Below are 21,793 nucleotides of genomic sequence, written 5' to 3'. Positions count from 1 at the left end.
GTGGAATAGAAGCTAAGAGCTTGTGAAGGTCAGAAGGCACTAGTCTTGGTTACCTTGTGTGCTGAGTTAATAGAAGCTGTACATTAGACACAACTGTTTTAAAGCTCCAGACAGCACAGATATAGTCAACAAGTCAAAAGACAGGATAATGAGAAATCTTGATCAGATCAAAATGTCGTGCTGTTGAGAGATCTGGTCACCATTTCATACAAAGGATATAGAGGCACAAGAGAGGATGCAAAAATATTACAAGAACAACAGCAGAAATGAAATAACATGTGTTTCAGGAAAGGATCAATAGACTGTGTCTCTTGAAAACAGAAGACTATGGGGTGACTGATGGAAGATCTTAAAATTATGAAAGGTTTCAGTAGAGGGCTTCCACCTGTGGGAGAGGGAAAACAAGAGGCCAATAATAGAAGATAATCAAAAAGAAATTTTAACAAAAACTTCTTTACCAGGAGTATAATGTGTATATGGAACACACTAGGACCGGAAGTAATTGAAGTAACTGGTGTAGGTATATATAAAGGGAAGCAAGATCAGCTCACAAAACAGATTAGAGGGAATGGTGAAGGTTTGATGTGAGAAGATTGACGTAAATTGGAGCAAATGTGTGAGTAGGCAGGTTGGGTTGCAAAGCTTATAACTGCACTGGCTATACTGTGTGAATCTGTGTAATGCTAGGCACATTTAAAACTTGAACCCCAACCTTTAGTGGAGTGGCATGCATATGGGGGAAGGGTGATAGATGGGAGCTGTTGTATCACTGCAAAAGTTGCAGTGGTAATGGTGAAAGACACAGGAAAATAAGTAATTCCTGAAGATTCACAAACTGCTTTCAGATAGAGATGAATTCCTCCAAGGAGACATGAATTTAAATTCATGAATTTAAACAATTGAGGAGGACGGTTGTTGTAAGGTGGTTGCAACATGGTTGATTGTAATAAACATTACATTAGGATTCTAATTGCTCTAGCTACTTTAATACTCATGGAACATGCTAATATGACAAATGTATTTTATACATATCTTCCTGTTTCCGGTAAGAATTTACCATGACTTTTTAGAAACTCCACCCTGGTTTTCTTGATCATGAAAATGGAGCAGTAAAAGGAAGCAATAAGATCATCATCTGGAAACTTGTCCTTCATCACTTGCACTGAACATGCAATATTACAACAATCGTGTGTATCCTTCACTTCAGGAAACATTGTTCCATTGAACTTAATGGCATTAAGTGGTACATCAAGCCAGTGTTATTGCACGAGATAGCAGGCTTTTGCGGAATTTAATAACTTTGGTAATGAAGTTCCATTTCCTGGAATGTAAAGCTTGCTGTTTCCTTAAATTTGTATGCTTTGTGGGGTTTTTTTGTTGGCTTAGGACAAAGTGGTCCATTCGTGATTTAAATAAAACAGCAGCATCCACCACCCAGTTGACTTCCATTCCAACTGGGACAAAATTTAGATGCCCTTTGACAGTCTTCATAGTTCAGTGATCTAAGGACTGGAGCCATACTTATTGACCCTTTTGATTCCCTAAAGCTTCAGGAGTAAACACTACCTGAGGCAGTCACATTGACAACAACTGCCAAGTAGACAACAACTGCCAAGTAACACTTCGTAGCACAAACACACAGAGGCCCAGATATCCCGCGGACAAGCAGCAAAAAGTGTCTTTGAATTTCAGCAGCTTAATGCTAGGAAACACTCTTTGACCCCTGGAGAATTTAAATTTGATGTTGCCTCATTTTGGCTGATTGGTTTCTTTCAAAATGCTTGTTTTATTAAAATGCGTTAAATGTGAAAAGATGGTGCTGCATGTTCGGTGGCTCAACTTGACATGATATGTGAAGTTTGTCAAGCAACTAAAGCCTGCCATATATACGCTCACATCAAATTCTTTGGTACATTTGCATTTCAGCTTTAGTAGATCAGATCACCACTACTGCCACATTACTCTGATTAGAACTGAACACAGCTGGATTTTGTATGAAGGACACTGTCTTCCTGCATCTAATTGCTTCAAACGCAAGCATATTTATCACTGCCTTCTACTTCCTCACTTGTATTTAAAAAAATAATCATCTGAATATTCTTTACTTCCTCCAATAGCTTCCCAGTCACTTTCAGTTTTGTAAGGTTCAATCAGACACACATACGTGTTTGTTGAGGAAGAAGGAAAGGAGCATGAGCATCCCAGTTTTCTTTACACTGTGGAGAATGAGATGCACAGGCTTACCTGCATATGCAGTGTTTGCAGGTCTGACTGCATGAAATGCCTTGACCAGAGACCTCAGGTTTGCTCCTCTTAACTGGAAAATCTGACAAAGCAACATATATCTAAGAGTCATTAAAGGAGATGCCCTGATGGGCAGAAAAAGTTGATCATAATAGTGCTACCGAAAAATTGTTTCATTTGTTGCAGGATGGAAATTGCCCTTATTTAGGAGAAAAAAAAATGGCTTCTAGTGAAAACACAGTGTGAGTCATTGGAAGGGAGGAAACTGCCAGAGTCTTTTGTCCCCAGTTGAAAAAGGTCTACTGGTATAAACTGGAAGTCAAAGATAAGCACCGTCCTCTCTGATGCATATTTATCTTGAACATTCTCTGAGGAGTAGCAGTTCACCAGGTACTGGATACCAAACACCTGAGTATTAACAAAGTCCAAGTAGGTCAGTTTTTGTGTCTACCTGATGGAGTTGGAGTGGTGAGTGTGTGCAGTGCGCTACTGTGTGGAGTAATTGCAAGGAAGGCAATTACACAAGGGTGTAAAGAACACTTGATGGGCTGAGACGATTCAATTTGAATGAAAAATTAAAATGGGGTGGCAAATCGGTGCTCTTGGCTGGGAACCTGCCTCAGTAGGTATCCTGCCCAGTTTTCCTTTGGCTTCCCCACCACCAGTCATGACCCCTGTCACCAGCAGCTTGTGACACTTACTCCATCCCCTAACTACCATTCACCCTCTTCCCAGCATGCCCCATTCTTGATGTTCCTTCCCACTCTCCGTCCCGACCACTGGTTTTAATCTCCTCCCCTGGCTTTGAAATGAACCAATATGTTCCCCACCTCCCTGAATTTCCATCTCTACACTTCTGACTACAGCTTTATCAAGAACTATGCCTCATTGCTTACCAGTCTGGTTACAACAGCAGACCCCCAGCCCACCCTTGACCCTCCTCACTGATCTCCTGCTCTCCTCCAAGTGATTCCACGAACTCCAGTCTTTCCCCCCCTTGACATCCCCAAACCTTCCTTCCACTGCTCCCACCCACACTCCTCCCTGCCCCCACTTTCCTGCAGGATTCAAACCTGACTGATTTACTTTGTGCACTCTTCAGTGTTGAATTATGTTATGTAAAGCCTGTACATTAGTGTATGATGCACTGGATTTTGCAGCAGTGTTCCCTGGAATAAAGCACTCGTTGCCTGCTGGGCATCAACAGTTTGATGTGCCTTATTAAATACAGGTATTGAAGATAGATCTCGACTGAAATATTAAGATTAATGTGGAGGTGTTTCTAAATGTCATTCCCAGGGTAGTGATGGATGCAGATGTCTGGACCTCGAGGATACCATTGCACACTCATTTGGTGGGCTCTCATCGACTCTTATCTAAAGCTAGATCTCAGCAATATCTCTGTTTTAACTGTTGTAAGCAACACGTAGAAATCTGGTAAATATTCCAATCAAAAGAGAGGCAGTTTCTAATTTGTATTTAATTCTTTTGTATTTACAACTTTTATTGTTTACATTAGTACTACGATTACACTTGTACTGTAGATCCTTTTGTCTCATTATTTGTCCTCAATGCTTTCCAAGTCCCTAACTTTCATTTGTTTTCTTTTTGTTTCATTCTCAGGTCCTCCCCTGCCTTGCTCCAGTGCTTCATCAACCCCAGTGGAGCAGTACGTCTCCCCTCCCCCTCCTTCTGAAGTCAACGAGAGCCAGCGAATACTGCTCAGCAATAAGATGACCCAGTCAAACCCAGATTCTGACTCTGATGAGGAGTTTGTTCCCAACTCTTTCCTGGTTAAAACTGACTCTGGAAGCCTGTTTGTACCTACAAATGGTAAGTTGAACTTATTTGCCTTAACCTGCCTTCTGTCCTGATGCTGTGCTCTATTATAAATTAATGCTGCATATAATAACAAGTAACACAAAATTCAGAATTATTATTAACTACAAATAATTCCAGTATACTGCCAACCTGTATTGCATTTTTATATTAACTGGTTGGCTACAGTCTTTGAAAATAACAAAGTGAACTTATAAGTTAGAATAGTTTTGTCCCCTTACATAATTGTACCTCTTGTCTGTTGATTTTTAAACTGAATTCATTCTAGTTGTCACACATTTGCCTTTTGTGGTGTTTCCTAAGCACTTTTTACAGTTTCAAGCAAAGCACAGTGACTTACCAAATGCTTAAATTGCAAAAGTTGGTGTTTTTTGCAGAAACCCACAAGACCTCTGGTCCACTTTAACCAGACTCATTGGTTGGTTTAGGCAATTGATTTGATGTTTCCAAACAAATTCTAATTGGAAGTATAAAATTAGCTGTTGTTTCTAGTTTATACTACTAATAGCAAGTTGCATTTGTCATACGCTTCTTGTGTAAAATAGGACCTCCGAAAGTACAAGTTTTTAAGTGTGAGGATGTTGATGTTGTTCAAAGAGGATTTGAAAGGGAACATAATGAGAAATATTTTTGACATCATAAAAGAGCATTGTATAATCATTACTTCTTGTGGAAATTTCATATGCATGCAACGGCAATCATGTTAGCTATATTTTAATGGGGACCACACTTCAACAATACTTACTTGACTTCTAAGCCAGAGGTGTCTATAGGTTCTGAAAGACATGATATAAAGAACAAGGTGCTCTTCTTTTAATGGCTGCAAGATTGGCTTCCGGTAAGAGGCCAAGCAATAATCTAGACTCCAAGGATCACGATAGTGCCTCAAAAAAGGTGGACAAGGCTGTGAAGAATTTGATATTGAGGATAATGATGCAGATATGGAAATCGGTGTTGCTGGACAAAAATAAATGAGTATGTGGAACCTGTTCAGGTTAAGACCTGGCCAGCAAGTCCCGGAATAGATGATGTTTTTGAAGGATGGAGATGAGAAGAAATTTTGAGAAGTAAAACCTTGAAGTGATAGCAATCTGTGAAAGAAGTTTTCATCAGTGATGGAGTGATATCCACAGAAGCCTGAGATTAAAAAGCTCTGCTAAATTGAACTGAATGCCAAGATTGAGCACCAAGGTCTTCAGACTGAACGAACAGCCAGAAATATTTGAGACTGTTGATACTAGCTGGAGCCAAACAAGATGCTAATATTAAACTGCAGGAAGGTACAACAGGTCAAGTCTTAACATTGGACAAGAAATTGATAAAATCTTGCTCCATAAATTCATTCTAGGTTGCCAGTGACCTGATACACCTCACACCTCACATGCAGCAAGACTCCACTGATCAGATTTTCATAGTAACCAGGTTATGTTTTTGGTTTTGTGGTTGAGGGGTGAATATTGGCCAGGGCGCTGGGGAAGCTCTGTGTTCTGCACACTTTCTGATCATCTCGACTGAAATCTGGTAAATGGTCTCTGAGCCAGGATTCCAGAACCTCATTGTTATTACAGTGTCTATTAGTATCAGGTTTATCTGTTAATATAATGTTTTTTAGTGATGCCTTGATCACACCACTCCAGTTAAATATATTGCCAACATCACACAGGAACCACAACCCCTTACCAAGGCAATGGAAAGAAACTGGCACTGTGGAACCACACCAGACACAAGCTATTATTTTCAGGAGAGGAGGGAAGAACATTTCCAGGAGACATGAGAGTAATTTGGAAAGGAAATAAAAGCAGTGGTTATATTGATAGTTGTGCTCAAAAGCAGAAAGTCATCACAAGGTTCCTCATATTATAACTGGATGCCAAAACCAATAGAAACCTTAGAAATGAAGATCAACAGCCTTACCTAAATACCTAATGACCTAGTGCTTTAACCCTACCATGATACTCCACACCCTCATCCTCCCGTGTCCCATTCTTTCACACCTTAACACCATCAATACAATGCACATGTCAATCATGCAATAGATCCGTGGTCATTGTAATACCTATGTTAATGCAAGTTGCCTACGTTATCCATTGGGGAAGTGTTCGGCTTTGCAAATAATTGCTCTAGTATTGGAATTGTAAAGATAATATTTGTTTCTCTGATGTAGTTTGTTGTTGATCTGTAGATTTCAGAATTCCCTTTCTAAGCAGGAAAATATATTTTAACCCCTAATACTGAGGAACTATCTGTGAATTCTACCTCATTAAAATAAGCTAATCAGCATAAGTTACCCACTGTTAACTCAATATGAAAAGAATAAAACATTCCTATGAACTTATTGAATCCAACACCAGAGACTTACTTAATTGATTTTCATAGAGGATCAACTGTTGATACATATCAAAATGATTGGGTGACACTTTGGTTAAATTATAGTTCAGCGTTAATTTTACTTCATTCAGTATTTCATTGATTTTGTCAGATATCCAAGTTTCTTTTTTTTATATAACAACATAAAAATTATTTTGCTTTATTTAATTCATTTTGAAGTTTGATCTTTAAAAGAATGCTCACCATGTGTGGCTCTTTTTAAAAATTGATCTTTGGAAATCATGAATTAAAAAAATTCTATTTCTTTGATCATATTATTTTCTAAAAAGCAAATGAGACCATGCAGATGCCATTAACAGCATTCTGTGCTGGAGCAGAGTTGAATGAGGGGACCTGATCACATGCTGAAAGCAAACAAGTTCCTGTTCATTCTTGCTTTTCTCTGGAAAAGTTCCCTGACATTGTTGTCCTCATTTCTTCAGAAAATTATTCCACAAATGGAATCAGCAAAAAGTCAGAGACTTGAACAATCACAACTCCCAAAAACACAAAGGATAGGTTTGGGTCAGCGGATAAAACATAAACAATCTCAAAAATGAATTTGCCAACTTCCAGTTTTAATGGAGGCAGGTTGTAGGATTGGTGACCAATATACTTGCGGGAGTCAGTTTGGTTACTTTAGCATTATAACGAAGCTGTCTGCCTTCATCTTTACATTTATTCCGTTATTAACTTGCAAAAGCTAGCTTTCCCGAGCTCCACAAAACCCAGCAGGTGGAAAGCTGTGAAGGCTGAATCCATGAAATAAGTGCCTGTGCAGTAGTTTGTAAGCCTGTATCGGTGAGAATGCTTCTAGGAATTGGCTATATGATCCCTCAAGCTTGTTCTGTTCTTCGTTAAGATCACAGTTGATCCTTTCCCTCGTCCACTTTCCTGGATGAATTTAAGAAATAGGAGCAGGAGTAGGCCAATCAATCCTCTGTGGCTACACAGAACTCAATAAGGTCACAGCTGATTTTCTTCTTCAACACCATTTTCTAGCCTTGCCCATATCCCTTGATTCCTCGAATTTCCAGAAATCTTTCAGTCCAATCAGTCAATGACCAGCCTCTGGGGTGGAGAATTCCAAAGATTTACTACCCTAAGTTCCTCTGCATTTCATTTGTAACTGACTTATCCCCTGTGTGATCCCAAGTTCTAGAATGCCCGAGTCAGGGGAAACATCTTCCACATTTCTAACCATGAGGAATTTTGTATGTTTCAACTTCCCTCTTTCCACTAGTGCCCAAATATAAATCACCCTCAGCAACTCAACAAATGTGTATCCACAGCCCTCTGAGTTAGCAAATATCAAAGATTTACAGTCTTCTGAGTAAGGTGATCTCTTCTCACCCCGGTATTTAATGTGCTACCTCCATTGTCCCCACATTCTACATTTTCTAGGAACAATCACTCAGCATCTACATTATCAAATCCTTCTCAGCACTGTATCACTTTCATTGAGATCACATCTCATTCTTCTAAATTTCTGGAAGTCTAGGCCAATTTTCCTCAATCAGTTTTACAGGACGACCCATTCATCCCTGGAATTAATCCAAAACTGCTTTGGCTCCTATAATCAAGTACAGAGATAAAACAGCACACAGAATTCTGAATGTGATATCACTAAAGCCCAATACAATCTCAGCAAGGTGTCTCTGTTTGCACTCCAGTAAAGACCAACATACAATTTGTGGCCTTCATTGCTTGTGTGCCTGCATGTTCATTTTCTGCTTCTCATGAATCAGCACACCCATATCTCTCTGTGCACAAACATTTATCACTTTCTCACCAATTAAATAAGATTACTTCCTTCTAAAGTAAATATCTTGACATGTTTTATACATCCTGCTGCCTTATTGCCCTGTCATTTCGTCTAACATGTTTACAGACTCTTTGCATTCTTCTGGCACAGATTTGTATACGAAATAAACTCCATCCAGTGCTTATCTCACCACCATTGGACACCATACCAACCACCAACGGACCCTCCTCTCATCCACACTAGAACTCCACCACCACCATCAGACACTTCCAACATTTGTCACCATCCCCTACTTACCAACCACCATCAAAATCTCTCATTCATTGGTCAGACATTCCTACCACAATTGGAGTCTCCCTGTGTTCAAACCCCTCTCTTTCATCCTTTTTAACCTCCTTCCCTTCCCTCCCCCCATTCTTCAAACCTACTCTCAGCAGTCAGAATACTGTAAACAAGTATTTACAAAAAAACTAGTCAAAAACCATATTCAAGTCCCCTTATTTCCAAATTTCCCAATTGCAGAATAACATTCGCTGTTCCCTCCCTACATCCAGGCTAAAATCCAGTCTGCAGAGATGTTAAAATTGCAGGATCATCATCTTTATTAACATGTCATTAAAAAAACTTTTCCTTTTCTTTCAAATACAGTGTGATGCTATAAGTGAGAGCAAGATGGATCATTTCCTCACGGCCTTGTGAAGCTACCAAAATAAAAACTAGTACTAGAGTTGCTGGGTCTTTTGTCTCATGACAAAGCAACAAAGTTAATCCAACATTGTTTTGTCATGAAGCCTATTTCCATTCCAGGATGGGAAAGATATCAGAACAATTTCTGTTAGAACAGGTGGATAGTAGAACAAGTTCAGTTTTGAGGACCAGAAACCATTTCCTTGAAACAAAAGGTCTAGAAATGAGGACAGAACCTTGTATAAACTATTTTTCTAGCCCTGGTGGAAGTGGGGCAATTTGCTGGCTAGATTAGCTGGAAGCAGATTCAATAGTAACTTTCAAAAGTGAGGTGGATGTACAAAAGAAATTGCATGACTGGGGAAAGTGTGAGGAATGGGAATCATTGTAAAACACTTTCAAAGTCGCAAGGCATTGATAGGTTTCCATTTGTACCCCAGCCGCATCTCATCATTCCTCATCCTGAAGTCACTATTGGCACCATCTGCACATGTTATAGCCTGCAGGGAATGAGATGTTGTTCCTCTGGTTTATGTTGAGCTTCACTGTAACAGTATAAGAAGCCTCAGACCGAGAGGTAAGAGTGGCAGTAGCATGGTGAATAAAATTGGCAGGCAACTGGAAGCTCAGGGCCACTCCTGTGGATTCAGCAAAGTGCTCCCCAAAGCATACAACCAATCTGTGTTTGGTTTCTCCATTGTTGAGGAGGCCACCTTATGAACAATGAATGCATTCCCCATATCTTTTGTACAACACTAATAGGCTGCATTTTGCTCTCACATTGTGATATTCAAATTGCTTTTGATCCAGAGACGTCAGGTACCAGTTGAATGTTGGTGTGGAGCGGAAGAAAAAGTGTCTGGTTCACTTTAAATACACTGTGCCCCATGCAACAGAATGGCTTGATGCTGCTCCAGAATATCAAAGGTCCACAAAGTGGGTATGGAGTATTACCAGTAATTGCTTGGAAACTGTTGTTTAGTGTTCAAATAATCTTTCAGGTGACAGAGGTGTGGTTCTAATACTCAGCACAAATTTCTTGAATATCTGATTAAAGGAGATAATTACATCCTTATCATTTCATAGATATCAATAAGTGAAAAAATAGTGTTTTAAGATCTTATCTTTGTTTTCCTCAAAACATGTTAAAATTAAAATACAGTTTATCTAGCATAATAGAAGATACTGATAACCATCTCACATCACAATGGAGCAGATGTACTAATGAAGCAGACTTTCCTCTTGTGTATATTTACACATCCCAAGCTTCAGAAAATGACTAGGAGAATGGCACCTTGTAATCATTATCTTTTAATCCAGCGATAGAAAGAAAAGAACATCCTCAAGCAAGTAACCAAGCAAATGTTAGTCAAATAAGGCCAGAACAATGTGCTTGGTCAGAATTTCCTGTCTTAAGCAAAAAAAAAGCCAGACTAATGTTGCAGTTTAGTGTCAGGAGAAAACAGCATTAAAGCCCTGCATGTATCTCACCCAACTCTCTCAAGTGAGTGTAAGAGATCTCATTGCACTAAATGGGAGAAGAGCAAGGTAGTTATTCTGGTAACCCAATCAATATTCATCCCTCAAGCAATCTTACTAAAAAGATTATCTGCTCATTATTACAGTGTTGGATCTTTGCTGTATCCAAATTGGCTGCCACATTGTTCACAATTCAGTTGTGACCTCCCTTCAAAGCGTGAGTCATTGGCTGAAATCACTAAAAAGCATGTGAAAGGTGCAAGTCTTCCCTTAATTCTTTAAGGATAATCGATGAATAGAGGAGGCATCTATTGGAAACTAATGTTGAATGCCAACACTGTACAAATTTCAGGATCAACTTGCCAAACAGTTTGGAGGTCAAAAAGGCCACTAAAAGTATGAAAATATGAGTTCATCTTCTCCTCCTACAAAAATATATTTGCATAACAAATGCAGATGTTTGCATGTATTCACAGCCCAGTAGAAGGGCCTTTTAATTTAATATTCAGTCTGTTGTCCAGGGATTTCCTAGTGCTGGTTCTTAAACCACTTAGAGTATGTTACCTCTCCTCACCTCATGTTAACGTGTTTTATGTAAGAAGTAAAAATCAATTACACAAGATGCACAGCTGTTCGATTAAACTTCTGAGAAGTTATTGCAGGTTCCTCCAGGCTTTTTTTGTAACAGGTTCTGATCACAGCACTTAAGCATATTCATTAATTACTAGCATGATGCTGAGGTTGCTTGATTATTGCTTTCACCTTCTATCCATTTAAAAGCCTGACTCTGTGGCAGGAAATCTGGGTTTTTCAGAAATCTTTTGAAGTAAAGCTGTAACTTGTAGGGTCATAGAGAGAGACAGCACAGAAACAGGCCCTTTGACCTACTGAGTCTGTGTTGACCATCAAGCACCCATTTATACTACTGCCATCGACTCTTCTCAGATTCTATTACTGTCAATGCATTCACGTACATATGAGGAGCAATTTATGGTAGCCAACTAACCTACCAACCTGTACATCTTTGGCATGTGGGTGATAAACAGAACACAAAAAGTGACAAAAGGGGCAGGCACGGTAGTGTAGCGGTCAGCGTAATGCTATTACAGCGCCAGTGACCCGGGTTCAATTCCAGCCACTGTCTGCAAGGAACCTGTACGTTCTCCCTGTGACTGCGTGAGTTTTCTCCGGGTGCTCCGGTTTCCTCCCACATTCCAAAGACGTAAGGGGTAAGGAAGTTGTGGGCATGCTATGTTGGCGCCGGAAGCATGGTGACAGTTGCGGGCTGCCCCCAGAACATTCTATGCAAAGATGCATTTCACTGTGTGTTTCGATGTACATGTGACTAATAAAGAAATCTTATCTTATAAAAAGTGAGCAAACTCCATATAGACAGAATCAGAGGTCAGGATTGAACTTGGATTGCTGGAGCTGTGAGGCAGCAGCTACCCATAAGTTTATGAATTACTGATTTGTCCACTGTAGCAGAATGAATCTAATTAATAAGTAAATAATTTCTTTACTTTATTACCTGTGCAATGAATGAAGAACATGTTATGAATTATGTTCTTCATTTATTGCATAGGTAATAAATTAAAGAAGTTATTTACTTATAGCAATTTGCCTTTTCTTAAAATATATTGGCATCTTCCTTTCTATACCCCATTTATAATCCATCAGTCAGGTTGAGTTATAACAACAGAGCAGAACCTATGCAGTGCATTTTCACATAACTCTTCGGTTAGAATGATCTCAAAAATGTGCTAGTTGTTGGGTTAATTAGTGCTCTAAATTACCCTCCATGTAGGTAGCTGGTGGGGGAATCGGAGGGGTACGGTATTAGTTAGCATGAGAGAAAATCGGTCACAGGAAATAATTTTGGGATTGGGATTACTCCAAGACCTGGCCAAGGCTTGAGTGGCAGATTGGATCTCCATCATGTCATTATAAAATATGAAAATCGGGTGAAGGAATCCTGCGCAAGTTCTCTTAACACAGTAAAACATTCTGAGATATTGGTTGAAGACTTAAAATTTATTTACATCTGATTAATCCAGATTGTGGTAGGTGGTATTCAAAGAGCAGAACTGATTGCCACAGGGTGGTTTACATATATACCGACATACTGGGGATAGTGGAATATAAAAAAACAAATAATGAAGCATTTTAGTTGTGTCAGATGAGTGGTGTGGTAAAATTGAAAATGTTCCTGTTGTAGTTTACTTCTTTATCTTTTAATTTAAAATCCATAAGAAAGACTTTTGGCTCTTTATTCAGTCAATCAAAACCAAATCCTATTGTTCTGCTTTTTCCACATAGGTTTACATCTCCCATTCATTATTTTTTTATGATTTGATTTTAAAGCATTTATTTAAATGTATTAATTCATAGAATATGGACATGACTGTCAATGCCAGCATTTATTGTATATTTAAATTTAAATCATCCTGAACTTGGGAGCCAATTAAGAATTTACCATTCGCTGTGTCTGGTATGAAAAATGTAAAACTGTGTAAGAATGTTAGGTTTCCTTTCCTGAAACATATCGCATTTTTGCAACAGTCCAGTTGTTACCACCTTTGTAGTTCTAGATTATTTAGCTGTTGGCATTTAAATTCCCCAGCAACCTTGGTGGGATTCACACTAGTGTTTCTGAATCAGTAGTTTTGAACTGTAGCTGTCTTCAGTAACCTACCATACCCATAACTTTTCTCAATCATTTCTCTTGGTCAATCACTCCATTCCACAATATTCCCATGGCTCATGAAATTTCTTCTATCCTTGGTCTGCAGTCTCTTAGCTATGATTTGAAATGGAGTTAATTGGAAAGCATCAAGTATCTTCAATACGTACAGTTTGTGATTGAAGGAATAATTGGGGGAGGGATGTTGAAACGAATGGATAAATTTTGTTTATAAGCAGTCCTCTTGCCAGATTGCTTTATTGTATAATAAAGCAAATTATGAATTCATATCATAGAGAGAGTGTGCACAAGTATCCAGCGTGGTTCTCAAGGGAATGCTATTGCTACATCATGAAGTTATTCCCACCTTACATATACTGAATTTGAGAACGTTCCCAAGAATCCACAAGGTTATGATCTTCAGTGTGATGCACTACAATAAAGCAAATATATATCCAAATACATTATTTTTCCAAGTACCAGATTCCTAGAAGCAAATCCTATCAAAAGAACTTCCTGCGATTTAACTGATATTTAAAAGTGAACATATATCCTATTAATAAGAGAATTGGAGGTTAAAGGAAGAAACAGACATCAATGCAAAGTAATCCACTGGGGACCTTGTGGATGTCATCTGTGGAAGGTAACCAGTCATGGTTGAATAATGTAGATTATCATGTTAGGTTGATGCCTTGGAGCTTATGCTTGATTACATTTGGAGGTTAAAGAGAAATGTCGTAGTTTTTCTTGGAAATGTTACCTGTCATTATTCGCCTCCCTCAGGACATCAGAGAAATCGGAGTGTGTCTATAATTGTCCAAATTATACATGGTCTGCTGGAAGGGGTTAATATATTGGACTAGGCAGCTTATTCACATTAACACTTCAGAGTTTCTTCTTGGTAAACATACAGGCATTTTTAGATTTTTTAAAGATCCTTAAGTTCCAGTTGGGTGTTTGGATGTAGATAAATAGAATTTGAGTGTGTCCTGTTTGCCAAGTGTTCTTCATGGTGGTGCACCTGTTGGGGAAGGGGGAGAATGCAAAACAGTTCTATTTTGTGATATTGAAGGTCATGCAACCATAAAAAATGGAGGCAAAAGCTTGGAAACCAAAGAGAAAATTGACATAATATATTTTATTTTTTCAAATGTATGAACTTAATAAAATAATATTAACACCCATGTTAGTCCTTTAGGGGCTGTAAATTTCATTTGATGTATATATTCTTTAGTTTAATTCATTTAAGTTTAATATGCTTTCCAATTTTATAACTATGGGAAGTACTTTAGAGATCAGTCTTCACTGGGAAATGAAAATAAAAAAATGTAGATAGTAAGGCAGCATCTGTGAATAGAGGACATTTGTTAACATTTCAGGTCAGAAATCTTTTATCAGAGTCCTGGCGAAGGGTCTTTGACTTGAAATATTAATGCTGTTTCTCTCTCCACAGATGCTACCTGATTTGCTGAGTATTTCCAGCATTTTCTGTTATTGCTTCACTGGGAAACTGACTTTTTCAGGGGGCACTTCATTGGTTGGAAATAATTGCGTGACATAGCAATTTTTTTGAAGGATGTGTGCAGTCTGTGTAACCCTGTGTTGTGCATGGAATACTCAATTTGATATGGAATGAAAATAGGAGCTGTCACCCTGTAGCAATAGTGCTTTCAGTTTCAGATCACAACTGTCTTTCAAAGAGCCAACACAGATATGATGGGCCAAGTGGTTGGGCTGGTAAGGAAGTACCTGAACTGTTTGTAAAATTTATATTTATGTGGCTATAGTGCAAACATAATATTCCCTCTTTATGTTCCATCAAAATAGCAAAGGGGTCTGTTTATTGGGATTTTTCACTGCTTCCTCTATTACATTTTCTGAAAGTGTCATCAATGCATTTCATTTTGTGTCACTATACCAAACTTCCAAAAGAGACAACAGGAAAACCATTTAAAGTGATTAAAATAAACCTCACCTGAACTCTGTCACAGTATTGCACTCAAGTAGAAACACATTTTGAAACTGCAATCTGCAGTTTATTTACAACAAAGGTTTTAATGGGATTTTGTGTTTGTCGGTTCACGTCAGCAAGCAAGGCAGCTATTGCTGTGTGTTGTCTGTGTAATTATTCTCGTGGCAGAGGGTTGGATTTAATTCAAACTCAAAACCTGCATGTCTGGTCAGTAATCTGTCTCAAAAATTAGGATATTCATCTTTTTGATGATTGTGGATTCCTTCTTGTATGAAATTAATTTTGACCTCTGAAAGTATGTGCTCAGAATCAAAGGCTGAAGTTGTATGTATCCATTCATTATAGAATGTATAGTTTGCAGAAAGAGGAATTAGAGAAGGAATAGCAACATAAATTCAGCTGGTAAGCATCAGTGTGCAGTCAACTTCAGTAAGGATAACCCCTGGAGCAAGGAATAGGAAAAAAAGGACATACAGTTAAAGAAAAAGTCACTTAAGAATGTATTTTTGTCCTATTGTCTGGAAGTTTTTACCATTCTTTTGTATTTCCTGTTGCTCCAGTGGATACATGCACGGGCTTTTATGGTCCTTGATTCTGCAGATCAAGAACACAGTAGTTTTCATTTTGCATTCTGATAGTTATTCTCAGTTTATGAAGAGAAAGCAACATAATCTACCAGGGCTCTGACTATGAGTTGTCTCAAGTGGTGGAACATTCTTGCAAGCAGATGTTAGGATAGGACAGAACTGAGTCTGAATTTGATGATTTTCCACCATGGTGAAGCAAATGTGTCTCTTATTTTTCTTTATTAAGATGCAGTACCACATGATTGCCACAACCTGTGCAATCATATCCACCAAAGGCGGTCAATCAGCCCATTGTGTCTGCATGGCTTTTGAAAAAGGGTGGGGAAATTGAAAACACCTTTCACTATTTTCAGGAACATGGAGCTAGGGATAGAAAATCAGCGTCAAAACTGGAAAAAAATGTCAATAAGACAAGACTTCCATTTGCCTCCTGGGTGATTCACAGTTTTCTTGACTAATTACTTGTTATTCATGCTAAAGGAGCGGATGTAAAACACATTGAAGTTTAAGATAACTAAAAAGCTATTTTAAATGTATGAAAGTATGCATTCTTGCAAGTAAGTTCATTTTTTTTCTCTGAAAACTTAATTTGCTTTTGGCCTTGTTTAATGCCTTGTCTTTAATGCCTTGTCTTTAATGCCTTGATACTTATTGAATAATTGTGCCTGATTCCCAACATCAGAAGACAGTTTCCAGGTTGTCCTTCTTATCAAATGGAGGTCACGACCATATTTACTCATTCTTTGCACTTTCCAGTCGTTATTTGAGGATTCTATGTGTATCCCGTTTGATTTAGTACCATAAGATAAGATAGTTGTATAAGGAGAGCATTTTCCAATCTTTTTTTCCACTTGTATTCACCTTTAAAATTTGGAAATGTTGATATTCCTCACACTTGTTCATGCAGTGTTGGGCCTTTTTGTAGTAGACATTGAATAAAATTGAAGTTTTTATCACCTGCTTTGCTGATACCCACAAGAATTGTCGATTCTTGAGCCAGTGGGAATAGATTGGAATTTAGCCACATGTTTATTTTGTGCATGCAATCATAAACATTGGTACCAAAAGTTAGTTGTGGTAATACATCAGCCAGCACTCTTCGACATCAAGCCCGGTTAGAGTTTGTGAGATCTCAAGAAAGGCATCACACCTTCTCATGCCCTGTAATCCGAGACTATGTTCCTTCGTTCCAGGCATCCCAGTCAGGAGAGACATCCTCCTCAAATCCAGTTTATCTAGACCTGGCTGAATTTTGTAAGTTTCAGTTAGACCCCCCTCTCATTCTCCTATAATCTAGTGAGTACAAATCTAGATGACCTTATCTCTCCTTGTTCAGTAGTCCCACCCAGGAATCAATTTAGTGAACCTTTGTTGCACTCCCTCTGTGACAAGTATAGCCATTCTAAGGTAAGGAGACTAAAAATTTACACAATATTCCAAGTGTGGTCTCCCATGTATAGTTATAGCAAGACATTCTTGTTCCTATATTCATAAAGTTTTGTGATGATGGCCAGCATAAGATTTTCCTTTTTAATTGCATGCTGCACTTGCATGTTTGCATTTCAAGTCGTTGCATGAAAGAGACCCATGTGTATCTTGTTCCAATTCCCCCTCTGGCAATGAGTTGCAGATATCAAACCAGATCCCCTCAAATCCCTTTAAATCTCCTTCCTCTCTATGCCCTCTTGTTTTTGATATTCCTACCATGGGAAAAGCATTCTGATTATCAAGCCTACCCATGCCTCTTATAATTTTATATATCTTAAATTACTATTTTATATACCTTAAATTACCATTGAAACGCAGTGCTCACGCTATAGGGTTCAGAAGAATGAGAAGCAATCTATTGGGATTTGTATTGGTTTATTATTATCACTTGTACCGAGGTACAGTGAAAAACTTGTCTTGCATATTGTTCATACAGATCAATTCATTACACAGTGCATTGAGGTAGTACAAGGTAAAAACAATAAAAGAATACAGAGTAAAGTGTCACAGCTACAGGGAAGTGCATTGCAGGTAGACAATAAGGTGCAAGGTCAAACAAGGTAGATTGTGAGGTCAAGAGTCCATCTCATCTCATTGAAATATGTGAAATTTTGAGAGAGATTGACATTTAATCGGATTTTGAGAGGCTCTTTCCTCTGGCTCAAGAGTCTAAAATTATGGGGCATAGTCTCTGGAATAGGTGATGGCCATTTAGGACAGAGATAATGAGAAATACTTATTCTGAAAGTTGTAAATCTTTGCACTTCTCTGACAGACAGTGGGTGCTCAGGGCGTCTGTTCAAAGCTGAGACAATTTGATACTTAGACTCTAAGGGATATGAGGCTTGGCCAGCACTAAGGGAACATACATAATCCTATAGAATATTGAAGCAGGCTTGTAGGCCCAATGGCCTCTTCTTCTTTTTTCCAATGTTCTGGTACTCGTAAACCTATCTGTCTAAAAATTCATTGCTGCAATGGCAACATAAAATGTGTTAAATTATAATTGCTGTGCATGCTGCTCTGCTTCAAAGTTCAGTTCTGTCAAAATCAATGGAAAGTACAGAGAATGTCTAGCCCTGCCAGCCCGCGATGATTTTTTTAGACCATTATGTCCAACTGGAGGTATATTCTGCACTTCCAGAGCAAACCATTTGAAACCAGACCAGACAGTTGTTAAAGGGAAGCAAATAGAGAACATTCTGGGGCTTTTACAATGTCAGAAGTATCACTAGCGGCACAGAAAAGGCTCTGACTGAATGGCGACAGAACACAGAAACTGCTCTTGCCTACAGTTCATGGCTCCTGCTGCTCTGCTACAGGGCACAAGGTCTCTCTCAGCAGATGGATCAATAAATATTCAACTTACAATGCATTTTACTTTGAAATGCAAATAGTAACATGGAACCATGTGTAAGTTCCTATCTTCTGTCATAGCACATACATGGTCATCTCCCACACGGTCACCTCCCACAAGAAGCAAACTCGGACATCATTGAGTTTAATTCCTTCACCAAATGTTATGATATAAGAGTCTGATACTCCTTATCACATTCTCTCTTCTGTAAGACAGTGAATGTCTCTGCAAATTGAGCAGTCTCCAAGCCGTGTGCATCCAGCTGATTTGCCCTTAGCCTTTCAGTTGCCTTGGAGCTGTGCCTTTGTGTTACAAATGATCAACAGACCCTAAGCAGCAGACCTCTCTGCCCGAGGCTGCAGTTATTACCATGGTTAAATTCATGAATTGGTCATGGTAAAAATATCATGACTATCAAAAATTAAAAGAAGGAAAACTCGCACTTGTGTTTTACCCGAAGCAAGCCAAATCTATTTTATCATAATTCACTTGTTGCCTTCTTGTTCTTGCTCTCTCCTGTTGGTCTTTGCCACCAGTGAATTGAGCTATGAGGAGAGGTTTAGGAAATATGGATTATTCTGCCTTGAACAAAATTATTTCACAGAGAGGCGCCAGGAATAATGCAAAGTGCTCATCAGGCACTGAGGATATTGCAAGGATTAGAAAAGGTTAATCTGGAACACTATTTCAAATTAAAACACACTTGGTGACTAGTTGACAACTGTTTTGATGCCAGCGGGTATTCGTGCAAGGACTGATTAGTATCATCAATAGTTAGGTAATGGGATAGTGGAGGAAAAAATCTGGAGATATTCAAGAGGTAATGAGATAGTTGACAGGATGGTTGCAGATTTTCTTTAGAAAGATAAACTTGATTAGTCAAATGGCCCCTCTCATCTGTGCGTAACATTTGTGAGCTTTCTCTTCTGTATGTTCCTTTCACTCTTTCTTGATCCTTTATTTTTGTTCTCTCTGCCCTTTATTCCTTTTTCCTCATCTTAATTCCTCTATTTTTAGTGTATTCTGTTGTACTTCATATTCATGGGTGTAGAGATGTAGCAATATTGTAGTTCAGTTGAATAAGCTTGCCACAATGTGTCCAAACAGATACTAGGTAGAGGCATTGTGGCTGCACCAGGTGAGGCTTAATGAATCTTGCCTAGAATGATGACCTTTCTCAATTGGCTTCAATTCCTCCCTTTCTCCAAAGCCTTTTCTCACACTGGAACTTAGAAAACCAGGAATATTAAAAGGCCATGTGAGTAAACAATGGGGTGGAGTTGGACTGATAACTGACTGAGAAAGGTCCAGTGTAGAGTTAAGTAACTGAGTGGTTTGTTTTTGTGCTGTCATATGCTATATTTATGCGAAATGAATCCCTTGGATTAACTTTTTCAATTATCTTTCTCTTTTTGGTTTGCAATCATGTTTCTTCCTAACATTTTGTTCTAGTTATCATTTAGCCACAGAAACAGAGTCATGCAGCACAGAAACACACCAAGTCTGCATTAACCATGAAGCACCCATTTACATTAATCTCATTGTGTTCTCCCCACGTTTCCATTAACACCCCCCAGATTCTACCACTCACGTTCACATGAGAGGCAATTTACAGCGGCCAATCAACCGACCAACATGCGCGTCTTTGGGAAGTGGAAGGAAACCAGAGCCTCTGGGAAACTTGTGTGGTCACAAGGAGAACATGCAAGCTCACACCCTCAGCATCAGACGTCATGATTGAAACAATCCCTGAAGCTGTGAGGCTGCAGATCCATGAGCTGCACCACTGTGCCACTATCCATCTTTGCTAGATAGAGAAAGGAGTGTCAGGTTTTACATTTGCACATGTGAATTAATAGCTGACTATTTCTATACTAGGCTCTCATGGCTCATACACAGGACAGAATTAGATGCATGTCATATAATTGCATTTTTCCTATGTTTTTTTTCAAGAGACACTTGGGAAGGTAGCTATAAACAGTTGACATTTCTCCCCCTTTCCCCTCAGTTGCTGACATAGATTATTCCTATGATTGCTAAATTACCACTCACAGAGTTTGTGCTAACTAAAATTTGTGATTACTCAGCAAGGAACATTTTCATGTTCCAATTTTGTTTTTGCAAGTTGCTGGAAGTAAGATTGTGCATTGAAAAAACTTAATATTATTATTTTGACTTTCTAGTTTAATTGAAGCCATTAAATTCTGATTAATGTTTGGTACTAGCTGCATTTAATTCCTCAAACCCAATGTCATCTGATACCACTGGTGATGGCAGATGCTGGTTGCATCCTAGCATCTGTTCTGTCAGATTCAAGACTTCTTATTTTGCAGTAATCATACACAAATATTGACTTCAGTCAAGGTCTACAGCAGTAATTTGACCCAGGAGCTGAAGAAGTAGGCAAGAATGAATTGAGTCTCCAAACCGAACGCCAAAGCATTGTTGTATCTGCAAGGTCATGTCTGTAATATGAGGGGAACAGTTTTTATCTTGCCAGACAAAAATTGTATTCAATATTTGTTTGCAGATACCCTTCAGCCAACTCAATGTTTGGAAATCTATCTCATTGTATTTTTCTCAGGCTATGTTTAATTTCTGCTTTGTAACATCAGATTGCAGATGGCAGTTAACGATTTAGCTCAACTCAATGGCATATGTAAAAGTGACACTTTGTTCAAGGGTATAATAAATCTAATACATTGACCTGTAGCTAGGATGCATAAAATGAGATGGCACTCCAGTTTTCTAATATTACAATGATGCAATTGTTTTAGTGTTTTAATAGAAAGTAACCCAACAATTTAACTTGTATGTAACAATTATATGATTCCTGAAAAATGGATTTCATTGCAATTCTCTCACAGCCCTGGAGGGAGAGATTGTGGTAATAAATCTAATGTCTAGTACTTGAAGTTCGCCCTATATAGGAAGCTGAATGGGAGCTGTATGTGGCACCAGTTCCTAATCTGGTGGCATGCACGTTCAAGAAAACAGCAAAAAATATGTTTAAAAAATCAAAAGGGTGGTTTATACCTAGGTTCATACAGAAAACTTTATCTAGGTGGTTCCCAAGATCACAATTGCCCTGTCATTGCCAACGTGAAGCACAGAAAAGCTGTTAGAGCCTTAAAGAACCTCTTTCTGTGACAACCATGATGCAGCTACAGGTATAGCTGCCGTGAAAGTGAAGGGGAACATTGGGTAGGAGGGATATGTGTCTTCAGCCTATCAGTCACCTTACTCTTCCCTTCCCCCAGATATATGTCTGCCACCGTAAGATCGCAGTGTGTATCTCTCCTGTGAATTGTGTAGGAGGATTGCT

General features: G+C 38.7%; 1 protein-coding gene across 1 annotated transcript in view; it reads left to right on the top strand.

Moving 5' to 3' along the window:
• Positions 1 to 21,793, top strand: part of tenm4 (teneurin transmembrane protein 4) — a 1,444,950-nt gene that overhangs the window by 1,218,552 nt on the left and 204,605 nt on the right. Inside the window, 1 exon segment of the mRNA XM_052026216.1 lies at positions 3,868 to 4,077. Coding sequence (XP_051882176.1) covers positions 3,868 to 4,077 — 210 coding nt within the window.

The sequence above is a fragment of the Pristis pectinata genome, chromosome 11 (genome assembly GCF_009764475.1).
Source record: "Pristis pectinata isolate sPriPec2 chromosome 11, sPriPec2.1.pri, whole genome shotgun sequence".
Classification (NCBI taxonomy): domain Eukaryota; kingdom Metazoa; phylum Chordata; class Chondrichthyes; order Rhinopristiformes; family Pristidae; genus Pristis; species Pristis pectinata.
This window is presented reverse-complemented; position numbering and strand designations above follow the sequence as displayed.